This window comes from Orcinus orca, chromosome 3 (genome assembly GCF_937001465.1).
Source record: "Orcinus orca chromosome 3, mOrcOrc1.1, whole genome shotgun sequence".
NCBI lineage: Eukaryota > Metazoa > Chordata > Mammalia > Artiodactyla > Delphinidae > Orcinus > Orcinus orca.
This window is the reverse complement of record NC_064561.1, coordinates 18176598-18197040: the sequence shown is the minus strand read 5'-3', so window position 1 is coordinate 18197040 and position 20443 is coordinate 18176598. Positions and strand designations below refer to the sequence as shown.

The 20443-nt window shown below is 45.5% G+C and overlaps 1 protein-coding gene and 1 long non-coding RNA gene across 4 annotated transcripts in view; one reads left to right on the top strand and one right to left on the bottom strand.

The window, feature by feature from the left end:
- The window catches only part of FLT4 (fms related receptor tyrosine kinase 4), a 38906-nt gene extending 34490 nt beyond the window's left edge, over positions 1-4416 (top strand). The window contains exon 22 of one of the 3 annotated variants that reach the window (XM_049707715.1): positions 2038-4416. In XM_049707715.1, the coding sequence (XP_049563672.1) occupies positions 2038-2233 (196 nt within the window). In that variant the 3' untranslated portion in view covers positions 2234-4416. Of the gene's footprint in view, positions 1-2034 lie in introns of all 3 variants that reach the window. The other 2 variants (XM_033413482.2, XM_033413483.2) reach the window with 2 other exon arrangements.
- Positions 4417-14756: 10340 nt separating this feature from the next.
- LOC125963824 (uncharacterized) overlaps positions 14757-20443 on the bottom strand; it is a 212712-nt gene continuing 207025 nt past the window's right edge. Inside the window, exon 3 of the long non-coding RNA XR_007476244.1 lies at positions 14757-15100. This is a non-coding gene — a long non-coding RNA (uncharacterized LOC125963824). The remainder of the gene's footprint in view (positions 15101-20443) is intronic.

Below are 20443 nucleotides of genomic sequence, written 5' to 3'. Positions count from 1 at the left end.
ACTTGAGGCCTGTGTCCACCAGCCTTACCAAAGGCCCCCTCTCCCTGATCACTGTCCTGACCCAGTACGCCTGGTGCTGGTCCCCAAACCTCCCTGCCATTCGACAGATGCTCAGACAATATCTCTTTGTGAAACCAGGAAAGATCCACCATGCCCAATGCGTGTAACACCCTTCCCCCAGCCAGGGGAGGCCACAGATCATGTGACCTAGAGCTGGCTGGTGTCCTACCTTGATAAGAATATGGTTACAGAGAAATCCTCCTGTGTGCTTGCATGGGGGGGGGGGGTGACCTGCATAAAACAGTGACCTCCATTTGCCCAAGAAAATAGCCCCCGTCTCTAAAAAAACAAACAAACAAATGAAAAAACTGAATATTTAAACTTTTAAGGGTATATATAAAGTAGTTAAACGTCTACTTATCCACTTTACTAGTTGACTTGCTCATAGCTGTTTAAATGACAGGACCTACCTGTCTATACCTACCTACCTATATAAAGCTGTGCTCTTTTCTTCAGATCCTTGTGTTCAGACCGTTCACTTCCACCTTTGACACCTGTGTCTGTCAGGGTGTCAGGGTGAAAAAATAAGCACTATCCATATAAGAATAAAAATTAGAATTAAAAGTTTTCAGTAGCTGTAAACACTCCAAAAAAAAAAAAAGCATGGAAAAACTGTGATACAACACATCAACATGAATTAATTTATAATTAAATAAGCAGCTGCACAATGAATCATAAATTCAAAAATTCAGAATAGAAATGGATGAACAGTGTGAAGATATCAAATGGGAGCTGACTAAATTCATGGAAGAAATTGAAATAAAACACAAATCCTCTCAAAAATGAAGAGCAGAGTGCCCAAGGGACAATTAGATATGATCAGACTTACAGTGGAGGGCACATTTGATAGACACAAAAAGAAGTCAAGAAATTAAAACTGAAATAAGTAAAGAGGTAAAAAAGTGTCAGAAGGAACGTGAAAAATTTAGAAGTTGAATAGAAAAGATCCAAAATATGTACAATGGGTGTCTCTGAGGAAGAAGAATGCCAACAGTGAAATAGAACTAATATTTTAAATATGTAATTCAAGATAACTCTTAAATAAAAGGAGACCTGAATCTACATATTGGAAGGGTACCTGGGAAAACTGGCCCAAGAAGAGTAAACTCTGAGGCATATCCTAGTTGAACTATTAGACTTTAGAGATAAACATTCTGGGAATTCAGGCAAAAAGGCCAAGTCACTTAAAAAAAGAGAGAAAGAGAGAGAGATTGGCATCAGGTTTTTCAATAGCACCATGCAAAGCAAAAACAGAAGCAAAAGCAAAGAAACAAATTTTCAAAAATCTCAAAGAAAATGAGTGCTAAGGAGGGAGAATCATAGGGCCATCAGTGAGGCAGGTGGGGACTGGAAGCAGCAAGGCCTCCTGGGCCAGGGGGAGAAGCTTGGATTTTATTCTGAGGGTGATGGGAAGCCACTGAAGGGTGTATCAAGAGGAGGACACCATCTAACTTGAAGGATCTCTGAAGACTGGCCTATAGGGTGGCATGAGTGAGAGAAGAGAGATGTGCTAGGGCAGCCCAGAGCATGCAGTGATGGCAGCTCACTCTAAAGTAGGGGAAGAGCATGGATTGAGGGGCATGGATGCATTTTGGAATAGACAGGACAGGACTTCTGGGTGGGCTGGATATAAGGGATGAGGGAAAGGGAGGAAGAAAGGATGACATCCAGGTGCTTGAGTCATTGAATCAGCGTTGGTGTCATTTACAGAGATGGGCAAGACTGGGAGAGAAGCAGGTTTGGGGGGATGAAGTTGGGCTTTCTCCATTGTCCCACACCCAGGCTTGGGACAAAGAAAGCTCTGGTGTTTGCCAACAGTCACATCGGTTTGTTTTTGTATTTAAGTCAAGTCTGTGTGTGCTTCCATTGGCTTTTCTTATTGCTCCGGTTGTGTCTGGTGATTCCTATAAGACCCAACATGGTTTCAATCACTCTTCTCTTCTTTTCTTACTGACATCACCTTCCCTGTCTCAGCAGCTATAAAGGACCAGGCAGGAATATGGATGTGACCATGGCACACCCTGACCCCCCAGGGAGGCGGCAGAGGCCAGACCCAGGGACCCAGGGCCAGGTGTTCTACAACAGCGAGTACGGGGAGCTGGCAGGGCCACCAGAGGAGAGCGATGGCATCCCATCTGCCCAAGTGCCCTTCTTCACAGACAGCAGCTACTAAAGCAGCTTCGGGCAAGGTCCACTGGACCCTGGGCTCCAACAGTTGATGGGGACCATGCCTGGCCAGCGAGCAGAAGGCTGGAGGCCCAGGCCAGGAACTCATCTCATTCAGTCTGGGGAAGAGCAAAACCCAGGCTTCAGGGCTCTCTTGAACTCCATCACCATGCCTGCCCAGGAGCACCCTGCTGATCCCTGGGGCCCTTCTCCCCTTCAGATTCAGATTCCACTTAGCTCAACATCCACAGGGGCCAGCCCTGGGTCAGGCACTCTCATGGGAAATATCTCTTTGGGTGCTTCCTCTTAGCATGGTGGGTGGTGTGATCCCTGATTTCTGATGAGGAATATGAGGGTCTGAGAATCACATAGTAATCAAGGTTCAGCTGTGGTCTCCCAGCACCCACCCAAAATGCTGCCCCCTCCATGCAGCCTCTCTTCCCGTGGGAATGGCTTTCTTCACTTGCCACTCCAAGGCTCAGGAGAAGATGCATATGGCTCAAAGATGCATTCCACCTCAAAGCAACAAATGAGAAATTTGTGGGGGGAATGGGGGTGTCCTCTCCTGAGCCTGGCCAAACAGCTCAGAGTAGCCATCTCTGCAGTGCCGAGCCAGTTACAGCAAGCCTTCTTCTCCTGCGTGTTGAGAAGTACTATTCAACATTGTTTTCTTCCTTAGAACTTCAGAGACTATTTGAGCTGCTGTGAAGAATTTACTTTTTAAAACTTCAGTCTGAAGGGATCCCAGGGAAGGTTTTTCTGAATCTGGATGATCCTTGCCTCTGACACCCAGTCAAGTGCTGTCATAACAGACCCCACTGTGGCCACCTCTTTCTGGAGAAAGTCCCCAGCCTCACCTGCCTACCCCAGAACTGGAAGAATCACCCGATGGTCTAGAGCTGCCCCATTTGAGAATCACCTGGTTCTCTTCCCTCTGGGACCTAGATCTGCCACCCAAGGCACCGTCCAAGCTGTGAACATCCTTATGAGAGGCAAACACTGTGGGTTCCACCAAGGAAGGCTTTGGGGCTGGCCCAGAGGACCCACCGGCATAGCTCTGTACCAGGAGGCAATCAGTGGATGTCCCTGTGGCCCCAGGAAGGCCCTGTCTTCTGCCCCCTGATCTGTACCTGACATCAGTGCCCTGGGGAGTGAGTCAGGCAGGTCGAGCCTCTACTCTCACAGAACAGCAGAGGACCATCTGGAGGCTGGAGCCATTCTGCCCAGGGCCCACCCCCCCAGCCCAGTTCACACTCCCTAGCTACCCACACCCCTAGCAGGAGAAAGACCCTCATCCCAGTTAGCACCACAATGTTTGACACCCCACCCCCACCCCATGAGACGCTTGCAGGACAGGCGGCCGTGCAGCGAGCAGGGGCTTGCCCGGCAGGAACCCCCCCACGTTGTGTATTGTTCCTTTAAGATATGGTGAATGCAGGTATGACTGTCCCCAGTGGACCTCCTCTGATGTCATCTGCCTGTGAGATTTGGGTCTCAGGTTTACCTGGTGGAAGTCCAGAGGCTGTTTTCAATCAGAGGAGCAACTCATGATTTGCGTGCAGGGGCCCAGGCCTGAGACCCCTCTCACATGTGTACCACCTGTTTGTGTCACTTATTCTCCTGTCACATAACTGCACACACAAAAATGTACTGGGAAGAAAATCTAGCCCCACCCCCCTTGTAGAACATATGCTCTGAAAATATAAAATATTTAACAAAAGATAATAATAAATCTGATGCCAGTCCTGAGTTACAGTGAATGGGTTCGCAGCTAAATCCCAGGTCTCTGTGATCAGCCTTCCTCCTGCTGATCATCAGCCCCACAAGGTCACAGGACTGGCCACGCAAAGGAAAGGGCAGCAGAGGCAGCTCAGCCCCCCTTCTCTGCCCAGTAGGCTGTGGAGTCTCCCAAAGCCACCAGCAGAGGGTGCTGGAAGCACCAGGACGCGGGGTTCCACTCTGAGCTGGGAAGCGCCCAGCTTGGCTCCCGAGAGAGCCAGGAACGCATTCCCCTAATGTTTACTTTATGAATAAAGTGACAGTGCTTTGTCCCCACCTACTAGAACCAAATGCTGCCTCAGGCCCTAAGCACCGGTGGCCCATGGGCCTGAGAGCACAGCCCAGGCTGGGTCCCTGCCATCAGCTCCCCAAGTCTCACCCTCCACCCCAGAAAGAGCCTATGACCACCTCCATCACAGACCACAGACGGGGACAGGAAAAGAGGGGTTCAGCGTGCACCCAGGGTCACCTCCATGACTGAGTGCACTCCTGGACTCCAATATCAGGGGATTCTGAGCTAGGACCCTTACTTCAATCCCGACCCAGAGAGATGAGCTCCAGCCCGGAGAGTGTGGCAGGGCCCTGCCCTGGGATGTTTGTATGCCTTGCCTTCACAAGTGAGTGGCTGGCATAGAGGTGGCTTTAGATTGGGGTGTGACACTGGCCCTCTGGACACGGCCTCAGCAGGCTTCCCAAAAGAGCTAGCCCAGGAGTAGTCCCAGGGACTCAGGAAGGAAAACGGGCCATGTCACATGGACCCAGCTGTCAGCACAGCACAGCGGGCACCTCACCCAAGTGAGCAGACAGAAGCCCAGCAAAGGTCAGGAGCCAGAGGCCACTTTGTGGCCAGGCCCTGTGCCTACCCTGTTCAGGCCTCTCTCACTCCTCGGGCACCTGCTGTGTTGCCTATACCCTGTGGCTGCAATGCCCACTGTCCCGGCCTCGTTTTCAACTTTCATGGGCGAAGTCCCTCCCGACAAAGGCAGCTTTTGGCAGTAGCGGGTTTGCTGTTATTTTTACCCCTATAATAATTCTAAATGTGAATACGGAAAAGACCCCCACTGAGTTTGGACATTTTAACTTTACAATATCATTGGTTGAATTTAACCACTTTCCCTTGGCAAATGTCTCAACCCAGGTGTCAGCCATCCGGATGCCTGCCTGTTCACCCAGCCCAAAGTGCACCCACATGTTGTGGGAACCAGTGCCCTCAGTTCCAGTTCTGCCCTTCTGGGCTACTCTGGTCCTGCCTGGGCTGGATACTCAGGGCTGCACTGAATGTCCCCACCTGCCCTCACTCCCCAGAGCACCAGAGACTTCAGGTGTGAATAGGAACTCGGCCAGCAAGGGCACCATCCAGGAGCATCTTACCAGGCAGCAGTGTATTCCCACCTCAGGGTCCCTCAGCCCCTCCCACATCCCAGGAAGCTTCTCTTTTCTCCTCCTCTCAGGCCCCAGCCCTTCACAGGATGCCCACCCACCCCCTTGTCCCACCTCCCCTCCTCCCCAGTCTCACACTCCTATTCATTTCTACCAGAGAGCCATGAGTTACCTCCTTTAGAAGGAATCAGGCCAAGGGAACACTTGAGGGTCCCTTGATTCTGTCCTAATGTCACCACTGCTCCTTGGCATCGGGCCCTGCTCTGAGCCACGCATTGTCCTAGGCCCTGGGACATGGCAGAGTCCCTGTCCACAGTTCCCATTGTAAGTAGTGACATGTGGGTGGAGCTCTGCACAGGAGAAAGATTGGTGTGGAAGGCCTTGGGTCAGAAGGAAGGAGGGACCTGGGGGGATGGGTGGAGGTAAAGAGGAGAGGTTGGCAAGACCCCATCCTATGGGTCTTGGGAGCCCAAAATTAGGAGTTGGTTTCTTGTTTTAAGGTGAAGTTTAGAGAAAGTGGTGATGAGCTCTGACTTACATTTATGCTCTGAGAAACACACCTCTTGAAGGAGCAGAACAGGACCTCCTGGGAGCTGGGTGAGGCCTGGGTGGGGAGAGTCTGGGCTGTGAGGGGCAGAAGAGGACAGCTTTGGAAGACGCCAGAAGGGCAGAGGAATTCTGTTCTTAGTTGGGTCCTTATCCAGGTTAGATACGTGCAAAAATCCCTTTTCCTAAATGGTCTTCTACAAGAGCCAGTCCTAAGACCTGCTCCACCCACATTGCCCGAGGCCCAGGGTGTTCTCAGTCCAGGAGGAGGGTCTAGGCGCCTAAGTACCAAGTGAAGAGCCCAGAGGATGAGCAGAGGATGGGGACACAGAGCCTGACCCACACCCAAGGAAGGGTCTTCCTGGCTTCCTCAGGACTGGGAAGTCCAAATGGAAGTCCAAATGGAAGAAGAAATAGTTCAAAAGAGAGGAGAGAGCCAGCACTGGAAGCACCCAGGATCTTCTGGATGAGGTGGTAGTGCTGATGTCCTGGGGGAAGACAGAGGGACACCCAGAGTGGGTAGGTCAGGACTCCAGCCCTGTCAAGCTGGGCTACAGAGTCCCTGACCTTGATGTTCACTGTCAGTAGGTGGAACCCAGGAAACAGCTTCCAGCACAGACACTGGCCTCCCCCACCCCCATGGTGGATCCTCCAGGCCACTTGTCCCTAGGAGGCCTGGGCCAACTCTTGAGGCTGGGCACCTCAGCCCAGATAATCAGCTACAGAGAGTGTCCAAGGTGCTGGCCAGTGCCCATGTCATGGGGTCCACCCCACCAGATGTCCACATGCAAGTTCAGAGAGGGAACTTCAGCATCACCAAGAAGGAGGCCTGCCCTGTGGACCCCTGAGCAAGACCTGGGTGCCATGAGACTCCAGGTAGAGAGCCTGGGCCAGGCTGTGCTCTGAAGGCTGTTCACTGCTGAGAGTGGAGAATGTGGCACCCTGAGGCTGGGTGGCCCTGGGCCAGCCACTGCCCCTTAGGGCCTTAGTTTCTCATTTGTGACTTGCCACCTTGATGATGAGATAACAATTGAAATGCCCCTAGGAGTGACCACACTAAGGAGGAAGCCCTGCCCTCACCAAGTCATGTCCTTCAAAAGCAACATTAAAAGTCAACTGGGAAAGACACTGTCTGCAGTGGTATCCAACCCCAACACCTCCTCTCCATGGACTCACCCACCTACCCATCCCCCAGATACCCACTGCTCAATCCACCCACCCATCCATCCACCGACCTGTCCATCCATCCACCCACCCATGCATCCATCCATGTATCCATCCATACATCCATACATCCATCCATTTCCCCACCCATCCATTCATCTGTGGCTGAATAAACGGGAACTCAACCCACCCACAAATGCCCCTTTCAGGAATCCCAGAGACCTTTTGGGGCTTCAGCCAGGGAGGATGGGGACAGAGTGATTCTCAGCTAATCAGTGAGGGCTTCAGTGAGGAGAACAGACAGGGGAGGTGGAAAGCCTGTTTTTAGAAGGATTAGGGTCAACCTGTTGTTAAAAGAAGAAAATGTATCCCTTGTATGAGACCAAACTGGGGAGTTCAAGAAGTCAGTGAGCAGCCTCTGAGGATCTGCTGGAGCAACTGGCTGCAGGTACCACTGCAGGGCAAGTGAGTCGTTCCTGTCCTGGACCGCAGTGGAGTGGGTGCACCTCTGTCTCTTCAAAGCCAGATAGAAACCTCTTTACTTCCCAGCTGGAGCCATAGGCGGCAAAGTTTGTCATAAGCCAAATGTGGGGGGCAGGAGGGATAATGGAGGGGCTGAGGGAGGAACACAGAGAGGTTGGGGAGAGAGAATTGAGGGCTTTGGAAGGTGGTGGGGCAGCATCTTTGAAGGCCTCGGTCACCCTCCATGGGACACGGGGTCCAGTTAGGCAGGTCAGAATGGCTCCCAGGGTGATATCTCTGGGCTGCTCTGGGCTACTGCCAGAAGTCCATCAGAGCTGGTTTGCATGCAGCAAGACAGCCAGGTGTGGACCACCTGGAAGGAGGCTGCTCCCTCTCCCCAGAATGGAAGGCCTGGCCCCCTTGGGCACAGATAGGTATCATGGTTTCCTCCATGGCCTGGAGAGATGGGAGTAACAGAAGGGATTGCTATTAAACCCTTGGGTTTTAACCTGTTGAATCAGCTTCAAAGAGTCCTCACTTTGGGATGGCAGGGAACATTTCTGTCTGTGGGTTGGGCTTTGATCTGCAGTCTGGGCTGGGACATCCCCTGGGGTTTGATCCACAAGCTCCCATTCCTCACCTGGCAGGCAGCTGCTCCCAGTCCCAGTGTGTGGAGGCAGCACAAGGTGCTGGTCAGTGGGGGACCTTCCAGTCCTGAGGGGCAGTAGAAGGCATGGGAAGAGAGCCAGGTGTGCAGACACACCTGGAACTGGCCTGGGGACCCCTGGCAGGTCACTGACTTTCTCTGAGCTGCCTTTCTTCTGACTCGTAAGGGTGATACCATTCCATTTAAGGAATGACTGCTGGCTACACCTTCAGTCCATGGATTGTAGGGCCTCACTCTAGCCCAGGCTGAAACAGGTGGACTGGACTTAATTATACAGGACACAACTTGGCCACAGCCACTGCAGTCAGCACAGCCACTTAGAGCAGTGCAACCTGGAGGAACCTCATGGGAGATCTCTGGGGATAGTGGCTTGTCCCCCAAGCCTGAAACAGTGTCTGAGGTTTGGTACTGCTGGCTGCCAGCTTGTCACCCCAGGGGAGACACCTATCTGAAAAACCAGAATTTCAGTCTTTGCTTAAGCCATCACTTTCACCAATGCCAGGAACCCACACAGCAAAACCATGTGGATGGCAGCTGACCCTGTCCACCCTACCCACAGCAGGGTTTTGCGGGGAGGAGTGCCGTGGACAGGAAAGAGGAAGAAGGAAGTAGTTGAGGGAGCCCGATCAGTATTGACCCAAGGGAAGCTGCCCATGGAGACAGGAATAGACATGTTGGTAACACAGTTCAGAGCCCCAGGGCCCAGATGACTGAGCTATGAGGAAGAGAAAGGAGCCCACAGTGGGTTATTGGGATAGATTCATGGCATGACCATGGGCAGGACACCACAGCTCTGAGCCCCGCAACCCTCCTGCTCTGGCCCTGCCCCCAGCCTTCTTATCTTCAGCCATTCCAACTTGTATAAGAGAAAGCCCCAAAGCCTTGCTGGGATGGCCTCATCTGGGCTCCCAGGAGAGCCCTGGATATGTCGACCTGAGTCATGGTGACTGCTCAGAACAGGAGAGGGAGGGGTCTCCTGGTTGGTTGGTGTGGCAGTCCTGGCCCAGGAGGACTTCTCTGGGAGGGGACAGGGTGGCCATATGGGCAGGGGGAGTCTCTGAGACCAGGCTATGGCAAAGGGGCCCCAGGATCCTGGGAAGCCCCTGAGGACTGCCCATCCATGCCCAGCCTCCGTGGGAAAGGAGCACAGAGGAATGAGGAAGGGCACCATGAGGGCTGTTTCCAGGCTTGTGTGTGCACTGGCTTCAGATATTGACAGAGGAGAAGTTTATACTTGAGGAATATCACAGGTACAAGGAGAGTACACCATAGTGAGTTATCGTAAAAAAAAAAAAAAAAGTGGGCATTAAAGACCCTCCAACGATGTGCACTAACCAAGGCACCAGCTGCCTACTGGTGTGAAAGGCGCAGCTGGGTCCGCCGACCCAGAGTGTCCATACTCCTCACTGAGAGGTGGAATTGGTGCCCACAGTCCTTTCCATTTTTCTTAATAATTTACTTAGCCAGGTTCTCAGACAGGGCTCAGAAACACAGATGCTGGTCTGGCAGAAAGAGAATGAGAAGAGAATAAGAGAGCTTCTGGGACCTCACGGGAAGTGGGTGCCTTGCAAGGTGGCCCCAGCCCAATGTGAAGGGGCTGCTGGCCTTGCTGCCCGTGGCACAGCACAGCGACAACTGCCAGACACCCTCCCCAGGTGTTTGCTGAAGTCAGAGCCACAGGGGAGGCCCAGGCAGATGCTGCTGGCTTCTGCTCGCCTCTGCACCCTCGCCCTGGGCCAAGTGGGCTCCAACATCCCTCTGGGCACCCTCTACTGACCTGGAGGGGAGGAAGTCATGCAGATCTTGGAGGATGTGGTGGCTTGAGAAGTACCCTCAAACTATCCAGCTCTTAATTCCTGAACCTTTGAATGTTACCTTATATGGAAAGATAGTCTTAGCAGATGTGCTGAAGTTAATTAGCTTGAGATGAGGAAATTATCCTGGATTATCCAGTGAACCCTGAATGCAATCACACGAAATCTTATAAGAGGGAGGCAGAGATTTCACACACACACATATAAAAGGAGGAGGCAATGTGACCATGAGGCAGAGATTGGAGTGGTGTGGCCACAAGCCAAGGAATGCTGGCAGCCACCAGAAGCTGGGAGAGGCCCATAGAGCCTCTGTGACAATGTGCTAGGTGTTCTCCAGTTACTTCTACTCAGGGTTGATGGCTTCTCTGTGAGATACATGAGGCCCAGAGCTGAGGACCAGCGATGTACTTAGGGCCATGGAAAGGTTTTCATTTTAATTTCTCTTTAAATCAAAAAAATGTCAGAGTAATGAATACATGTATATAAAATAATGGATCCAGCCTGGATTATATTTTTTTAATTGAAGCACAGTTGATTTACAATGCTGTGCTAATTACTGCTGTATAGCAAAGTGATTCAGTTATACATATATACACGTTATTTTTCAAATATTCTTTTCCATTATGGTTTATCATAGGATATTGAATACAGTTCTCTGAGGTATACAGTAGAAACTTGTTGCTTATCCACTCTATATATAAAAGCTGACATCTGCTAACCCCAACCTCCCACTCCATCCCTCCCCCAATCCCCTTCCCCTTGGCAACCACAAGTCTGTTCTCTATGTCTGTGATTCTGTTTCTATTTCATAGACAGGTTCATTTATGTCATATTTTAGATTCCACATATAAGTGATATCATATGGTATCTGTCTTTTTCTTTCTGACCTCACTTAGTATGATAATCTCTAGGTCTATCCATGTTGCTGTAAATGGCATTATTTCACTCTTTTTTATGGCTGAGTAGTATTCCATTGTATATATGTACCACATCTTCTTTATCCATTCATCTGTAGATGGACATTTATGTTGTTTCCATGTCTTGGTTATTGTGAATAGTGCTGCTATGAACATAGGGGTTCATATATCTTTTTGAATTATAGTTTTGCCCAGATATATGCCCAGGAGTGGGATTGCTGGATCATATGGCAATTCTATTTTTAGTTTTCTGAGGAAACTTCATACTGTTTTCCACAATCATCCTGGATTATATTCATCTTTATGCTAACACAGTCATAAACTGTATTTTTTGAACAGTTTTTATGGAGGAAGACACCCACTTACTAAGGCAAAAGTGCCCGGGGCCCACAAAAGGCACAATGCAGGCCTTCCTCCTCTTATAAGTAATTGTCACGGGGGCTTCCCTGGTGGTGCAGTAGTTAAGAATCCACCTGCCAATGCAGGGGACACAAGTTCAAGCCCTGGTCCTGGAAGATCCCACATGCCATGGAGCAACTAAGCCAGTGTGCCACAACTACTGAACCTGTGCTCTAGAGCCCGTGAGCCACAACTACTGAAGCCTGTGTGCCACAACTACTGAAGCCCACGCACCTAGAGCTCCTGTTGCTCTGCAACAAAAGAGGCAACCGCAATGAGAAGCCCATGCATCGCAATGAAGAGTAGCCCCCAATCGCCACAACTAGAGAAAGCCCACGTGCAGCAGCGAAGACCCAACACAGCCAAAAATAAATAAAAATAAATGAATTTAAAAAAATTGTCATGGACGTTCCCATAGGGTATTTTTGTTGGCATGTCTGCTTATATTTGTAGGACTAATTTCTTGAATTAGATTTGCACAGAGGGAGAGTAATGAGGTCCGAATTTGAAGAGTCTAGATCCCTGAGGTCTCTTCAAATCTCAAGAGGGATTTCTATTGTCTGCAGGCCTTTGTAAACACTGGCAATTTTTTCCCCTAAAGTCTTCTCTTGTCTTCTATCAATAAATCATTGAAAATTTCAGAACAACTTTAGTCATTACTTGTTTGGGAAAACGTGGGTCTTGCTTTATCTGTGCTTGATTTGACAGTGGTCATTAGAAGTGAAAAGCTTTGCTCCCATCAGTGTGAGGAGAGCAGGAGAATGGAGCTGCTAGGGAGACACCAGAGACATTTTCAAATTTAATTCTTGTCATTTCCCATTAAGCATAGTAAATTCAACACATGTATTCACTTTACTCTCTCCCAAATTTCTACAGAAAATGGACTTAACAATAATTGTTTTAAGTTGTAAATCCACAAGGGCAAAGAAAATTGGAGATAAAACAGTGACAAAACATGCCAACAAATTCTTGAAAGATAAAAAGTGGATAGAGGTCTCTTCAACTGAACTGATTATACACATGCAAAAGAATGAAGTTGGACACATACGGACGTGTGCTCACTCTCTCTTGCGAGAGCACCAGAATCACAACTAACTGCTGAATGATAATTGACAGGAAGACACTGGAACTCACCAAAAAGATACCCCACCTCCAAAGACAATGGAGAAGCTGCAATGAGATGATATGAGGGGCACAATGAGAATAAAATCAAATCCCATAACTACTGGGTGGGTGCCTCACAAACTGGAGAACAATTATACCACTGAAGTCCACCCACTGGAGTGAAGGTTCTGTGTCCCACATCAGGCTTCCCAACCTGGGGGTCCAGCACAGGAGGAGGAATTCCCAGAGAATCAGACTTTGAAGGCTAGCCAGATTTGATTGCAGGACTTCAACAGGACTGGGGGAAACAGAGACTCCATTCCTGGAGGGCAAACACAAAGTAGTGTGCACATCGGGAGCCAGGGTGAAGGAGCAGTGACCCTGTAGGAGACTGAACCAGACCTACCAGCTAGTGTTGGAGGGTCTTCTGCAGAGGTGGGGGGTGGCTGTGACTCACCATGGGGACAAGGACACTGGCAGCAGAAGTTCTGGGAAGTACTCCTTGACATGAGCCCTCCCAGAGTCTGCCATTAGCCCTACCAAAGAGCCTGTAGGCTCCAGTGCTGGGTCGCTTCAGGCAAAACAACCAACAGTAAGGGAACTCAGCCCCACTCATCAGCAAACAAGTGGATTAAAGTTTTACTGAGCTCTGTCCACCAGAGCACCACCCAGCTCTACCCACCACCAGTCCCTCCCATCAGGAACCTGGCACAAGCCTCTTAGAGAGCCTCATCCACCAGAGGGCAGACAACAGAAGCAAGAACTATAATCCTGCAGCGAGTGCAGTGAAAACCACATTCACAGAAAGATAGACAAAGTGAAAAGACAGAAGACTATGTACCAGATGAAGGAACAAGATAAAACACCAGAAAAACAATTAAATGAAGTGGAGATGGGCAAACTTCCAGAAAAAGAATTCAGAGTGATGATAGTGAAGATAATCCAGGACGTCGGAAAAAGAAGGGAGGCAAAAATCGAGAAGATGCAAGAAATGTTTAACAAAGATCTAGAAGAATCAAAGAACAAACACCTAGAAGAACTAAAGAACAAACAGAGATGAACAATACAATAACTAAAATGAAAAATACACTAGAAGGAATCAATAGAAGAATAACTGAGGCAGAAGAACGGATAAGTGACCTGGAGGACAGAATGGTGGAATTCACTGCAACAGAACAGAATAAAGAAAAAAGAATGAAAAGAAATGAAGACAACCTAAGAGACCTCTGGAACAACATTAAGTGCACCAACATTCACATTAGAGGGGTCCCATAAGGAGAAGAGAGAGAGAAAGGACCGAGAAAATATTTGAAGAAGAGATTATAGTTGAAAACTTCCCAAATATGGGAAAGGAAATAGCCACCCAAGTCCAGGAAGTGCAGAGAGTCCCAGGCAGGATAAACCCAAGGAGAAACACGCCAAGACACATAGTAATCAAATTGACAAAAATTAAAGACAAAGAAAAATTATTAAAAGCAACAAGGGAAAAATGACAACATACAAGGGCATTCCCATAAGGTGAACAGCTGATTTCTCAGCAGAAACTCTACAAGCCAGAAGGGAGTGACAGGATATATTTAAAGTGATGAAAGGGAAGAACCTACAACCAACATTACTCTACCCGGCAAGGATCTCATTCAGATTTGATGGAGAAATCAAAAGCTTTACAGACAAGCAAAATCTAAGAGAATTCAGCAACATCAAACCAGCTCTAAAACAAATGCTAAAGAAACTTCTCTAAACAAAAAATGGAGCTGGAGGAATCAGGCTCCCTGACTTCAGACTATACTGCAAAGCTACAGTAATCAAGACAGTATGGTACTGGCACAAAAACAGAAAGATAGATCAATGGAAAAGGATAGAAAGACCAGAGATAAACCCACGCACATATGGTCACCTTATCTTTGATAAAGGAGGCAGGAATGTACAGTGGAGAAAGGACAGCCTCTTCAATAAGTGGTGTTGGGAAAACTGGACAGGTACATGTAAAAGTATGAGATTAGATCACTCCCTAACACCATACACAAAAATAAGCTCAAAATGGATTAAAGACCTAAATGTAAGGCCAGAAACTATCAAACTCTTAGAGGAAAACATAGGCAGAACACTCTATGACATAAATCACAGCAAGATTCTTTTTGACCCACCTCCTAGAAAAATGGAAATAAAACCAAAAATAAACAAATGGGACCTAGTGAAACTTCAAAGCTTTTGCACAGCAAAGGAAACCATAAACAAGACTAAAAGACAACCCTCAGAATGGGAGAAAATATTTGCAAATGAAGCAACTGACAAAGGATTAATCTCCAAAATTTATAAGCAGCTCATGCAGTTCAATAACAAAAAAACAAACAACCCAATCCAAAAATGGGCAGAAGACCTAAATAGACATTTCTCCAAAGAAGATATACAGACTGCCAACAAACAGATGAAAGAATGCTCAACATCATTAATCATTAGAGAAATGCAAATCAAAACTACACCAGTCAGAATGGCCATCATCAAAAAATCTAGAAACAATAAATGCTGGAGAGGGTGTGGAGAAAAGGGAACCCTCTTGCACTGTTGGTGGGAATGTAAATTGATACAGCCACTATGGAGAACAGTATGGAGGTTCCTTAAAAAACTACAAATAGAACTATCTTATGACCCAGCAATCCCACTACTGGGCATATACCCTTAGAAAACCATAATTCAAAAAGAGTCATGTACCAAAATGTTCATTGCAGCTCTATTTACAATAGCCCGGAGATGGAAACAACCTAAATGTCCATCATCGGATGAATGGATAAAGAAGATGTGGCACATATATACAATGGAATATTACTCAGCCATAAAAAGAAACGAAATTGAGCTATTTGTAATGAGGTGGGTAGACCTAGAGTCTGTCCTACAGAGTGAAGTAAGTCAGAAAGAGAAAGACAAATACCGTATGCTAACACATATATATGGAATTTAAGAAAAAAAATGTCATGAAGAACCTAGGGGAAAGACAGGAATAAAGACACAGACCTACTAGAGAATGGACTTGAGGATATGGGGAGGGGGAAGGGTAAGCTGTGACAAAGCGAGAGAGAGGCATGGACATATATACAGTACCAAACGTAAGGTAGATAACTAGTGGGAAGCAGCCGCATAGCACAGGGAGATCAGCTCGGTGCTTTGTGACCACCTGGAGGGGTGGGATAGGGAGGCTGGGAGGGAGGGAGACGCTAGAGGGAAGGGATATGGGAACATATGTATATGTATAACTGATTCACTTTGTTATAAAGCAGAAACTAGCACCCCAGTGTAAAGCAATTATATTCCAATAAAGATGTAAAAAAATAAAAAAAAAAAATAAAAACACTCTTTTAGAAGTAAAAAAAAAAAACAAAAAAAAGAAACTTCTCTAAGTGGGAAACACAAGAGAAGAAAAGGACCTACAAAAACAAACCCAGGGCTTCCCTGGTGGCACAGTGGTTAAGAATCCACTGCCAATGCAGGAGACACGGGTTCGAGCCCTGGTCCAGGAAGATTCCACATGCCACAGAGCAACTAAGCCCATGCACCACAACTACTGAGCCTGTGCTCTGGAGCCCCAGCTACACCTCCTGAGCCACTTGATACAACTACTGAAACTCATGTGCCTAGAGCCCATGCTCCACAACAAGAGAAGCCACTGCAATGAGTAGCCCATGCACTGCAACGAAGAGTAACCCCTACTCGCCACAACTAGAGAAAGCCCGTGCAGCAATGAAGACCCAATGCAGCCAAAAATGAATAAATAAAATAAATAAATTTATTTAAAGTAATAACCAAAACAATTAAGAAAATGGTAATAGGAACATACATATCGATAATTACCTTAAGTGTGAATGGATTAAATGCTCCAACCAAAAGACACAGGCTCGCTGAATGGATACAGAAACAAGACCCACTGTCTACAAGAGACCCACTTCAGACCTAGGGACACATACAGACTGAAAGTGAGGGGATGGAAAAAGATTTTCCATGCAAATGGAAATCAAAAGAAAGCTGGAGTAGCAATACTCATATCAGATAAAATAGACTTTAAAATAAATAATGTTACAAGAGCAATCCAAGAAGAAGATATAACAATTATAAATATATATACACAAACATAGGACCACCTCAATACATAAGGCAAATCCTAACAACTATAAAACAGGAAATTGACAGTAAGACAATAATAGTGGGGGACTTTAAAACCTCACTTACACCAATGGACAGATAATCCAGACAGAAAATTAATAAATAAACACAATCTTTAAATGACACAATAGACCAGATATATTTAATTGATATTTATAGGACATTCCACCTGTAAACAGCAGACTACACTTTCTTCTCAAGTGCACATGTAACATTCTCCAGAATAGATCACATCTTGTGTCACAAATCAAGCCTCGGTAAATTTAAGAAAATTGAAATCATATCAACATCTTTTCCAACCGCAACGCTATGAGATTAGAAATCAATAACAGGGAAAAAACCATAAAGGACACAAACACGTGGAAGCTAAACAATGCGTTACTAAATAACCAAGAGATCATTGACGAAATCAAGGAGGACATCAAAAACTACCTAGAGACAAATGACAACAAAAACACGATGTCCCAAAACATATGGGATGCAGCAAAAGCAGTTCTAAGAGGGAAGTTCATAGCAATACAATCCTTCCTCAAGAAAGAAGAAAAATCTCAAATAAACAATCTAAACTTGCACCTAAAGGAGCTAGAGAAAGAAGAGCAAGCAAAACCAAAAGTTAGTAGAAGGAAAGAAATCATAAAGATCAGAGCAGAAATAAATAAAAGAGAAACAAAGAAAACAATAACAAAGATCAATAAAACTAAAAGCTTGTTCTTTGAGAAGATAAACAAAATTGACAAACTTTTAGCCAGACTCATCAAGAAAAGAGGGAGAGGATTCAAATCAATAAAATTAGAAATGAAAAAGGAGAAGTTATAATGGACACTGCAGAAAAACAAAGCATCCTAAGAGACTACTACAAGCAACTCTATGCCAATAAAATGGACAACCTGGAAGAAATGGACAAATTCTTAGAAAAGTATAACCTTCCAAGACTGAACCAGGAAGAAACAAAAATATGAACAGACCAATCACAAGTAATGAAATTGAAACTGCAATTGAAAATCTTCCAACAAAGTCCAGGACCAGATGGTTTCACAGGAGAATTCTATCAAACACTTCAAGAACTAACATCATCCTTCTCAAACTCTTGCAAAAATTGCAGAGGAAGGAACACTCCCAAACTCATTCTACAAGGTCACCATCACCCTGATACCAAAACCAGACAAAGATAATACAAAAAAACCCCAAAAAACAAAATTACAGACCAATATCTCTGATGAATATAGGTGCAAAAATCCTCCACAAAATACTAGCAAACAGAATCCACCAACACAGTAAAAGGATCATACACCATAATCAAGTGGGATTTATCCCAGTGATGCAAGAATTCTACAGTATACACAAATCAATCAATGTGATACACCATACTAACAAACTGAAGAATAAAAACCATATGATCACCTCAATAGAGGCAGAAAAAGCTTTTGACAAAATTCAACACCAATTTATGATAAAAACTCTCCAGAAAGTGGCCATAGAGGGAACCTACCTCAACATAATAAAGGCCATATACAACAAACCCACAGCAAAATTTTCATTTTCATTGGTGAAAAATTGAAAGCATTTCCTCTAAGATCAGGAACAAGACAAGGATGTCCACTCTCGCCACTATTATTCAACATAGTCATGGAAGTCCTAGCCATGGAAATCAGAGAAGAAAAAGAAATAAAAGGAACACAAATTGAAAAAAAGTAAAACTGTCACTGTTTGCAGATGACATGATACTATACATAGAGAATCCTAAAGATGCTACAGAAAACTACTAGAGCTAATCAATGAATTTGATAAAGTTGCAGGATACAAAATTAATGCACAGAAATCTCTTGCATTCCTATACACTAACAACAAAAGATCAGAAAGAGAAATTAAGGAAACAATCCAATCACCATTGCAAAAAAAAGAATAAAATACCTAGAAATAAACCTACCTAAGGAGGTAAAAGACCTGTACTCAGAAAACTATCAGACACTGATGAAAGAAATCAAAGATGACACAAACAGATGGAGAGATATACCATGTTCTTGGATTGGAAGAATCAATATTGAGAAAATGACTATACTACCCAAAGCAATCTACAGATTCAATACAATCCCTAACAAATTACCAATGGCATTTTCCACAGCATGAGAAAAAAAAATTTACAATTTGTATGGAAACACAAAAGACCCCAAATAGCCAAAGCAATCTTGAGAAAGAAAAACGGAGCTGGAGGAATCAGGCTCCCTGACTTCAGACTATACTACAAAGCTACAGTATTCCAAGACATCATGGTACTGGCAGGAAAACAGAAATACAGATCAATGGAACAGGATAGGAAGCCCAGCGATAAACACATGCACCTATGGTCACCTAATCTATGAAAAAGGAGGCAAGAATATATAGTGGAGAAAAGGCAGTCTCTTCGATAAGTGGTGCTGGGAAAACTGGACAGCTACATGTAAAAGAATGAAATTAGAACACTCCCCAGCACCATACATAAAGATAAACTCAAAATGGATTAAAGACCTAAATGTAAGGCCAGACACTATAAAACTCTTAGAGGAAAACATAGGAAGAACACTCTTTGACATAAATCACAGCAAGATCTTTTTTGACCCATCTCCTAGAGTAATGGAAATAAAAATAAACAAATAGGACCTAATGAAACTTAAAATCTTTTGCACAGCAAAGGAAACTATAAACAAGATGAAAAGACAACTCTCAGAATGGGGGAAAATATTTGCAAATGAATCAATGGGTAAAGGATTAATCTCCAAAATATATAAACATTTCATTCAGCTCAATATTAAAAAAACTAACAACCCAATCAAAAAATGGGCAGAAGATCTAAATAGACATTTCTTCAAAGAAGACATACAGATGGCCAAGAGGCACATGAAAAGCTGCTCAACATCACTAATCATTAGAGAAATGCAAATCAAAACTACAGTAAGGTATCACCCCAGACCCGTTAGAATGGGCATCATCAGAAAATCCACAAACAACATGCTGGAGAGGTTGTGGAGAAAAGGGAACCCTCTTGCACTGTTGGTGGGAATGTACATTGATACAGCCACTATGGAGCACATTATGGAGGTTCCTTAAAAACCTAAAAATAGAATTACCATATGACCCAGCAATCCCACTACTGATCATATAGCCAGAGAAAACCATAATTCAAAAAGACACATGCACCCCAATGTTCATTGCAGCACTATTTACAATAGCCAGATCACAGAATAACCTAAAGGCCCATCGACAGACAAATGGATAAAGAAGATCTGGTACAGACATACAATGCAATATTACTGAGACATAAAATGGAATGAAAATGGGTCATCTGTAGAGATGTGGAAGGACCTAGAGACTGTCATACAGAGTGAAGTAAGTCAGAAAGAGAAAAACAAATATCGTATATTAATGCATATATGTGGAATCTAGAAAAATGGTGCAGATGAACTGGTTTGCAAGGCAGAAATAGAGACACAGATGTAGAGAACAAATGTATGGACACCAATGTGGGGAAGGGGTGGTGGTGTTGGTGCTGGTGGTGGGATGAACTGGGATATTGGGATTGACATATATACACTAATATGTATAAAATAAATAATAAGAACCTGCTTATAAAAATAAAATAAAATTAAATTAAAAAAAATTAACTCAATAATGATCAGTGATGAGACATCCCTGGTGGTCCAGTGGTTACGGCTTCCAATGCCGGGGGCACAGTTTCGATCCCTGGTCAGGGCAGTTCTGCATGCTGTGCAGCTCGGCCCAATAAAGAAAAAATTAAAATTGATCAGTGACCAATCAAAATTGATCAATATAAAGAACTCTAAGACTCACAACAA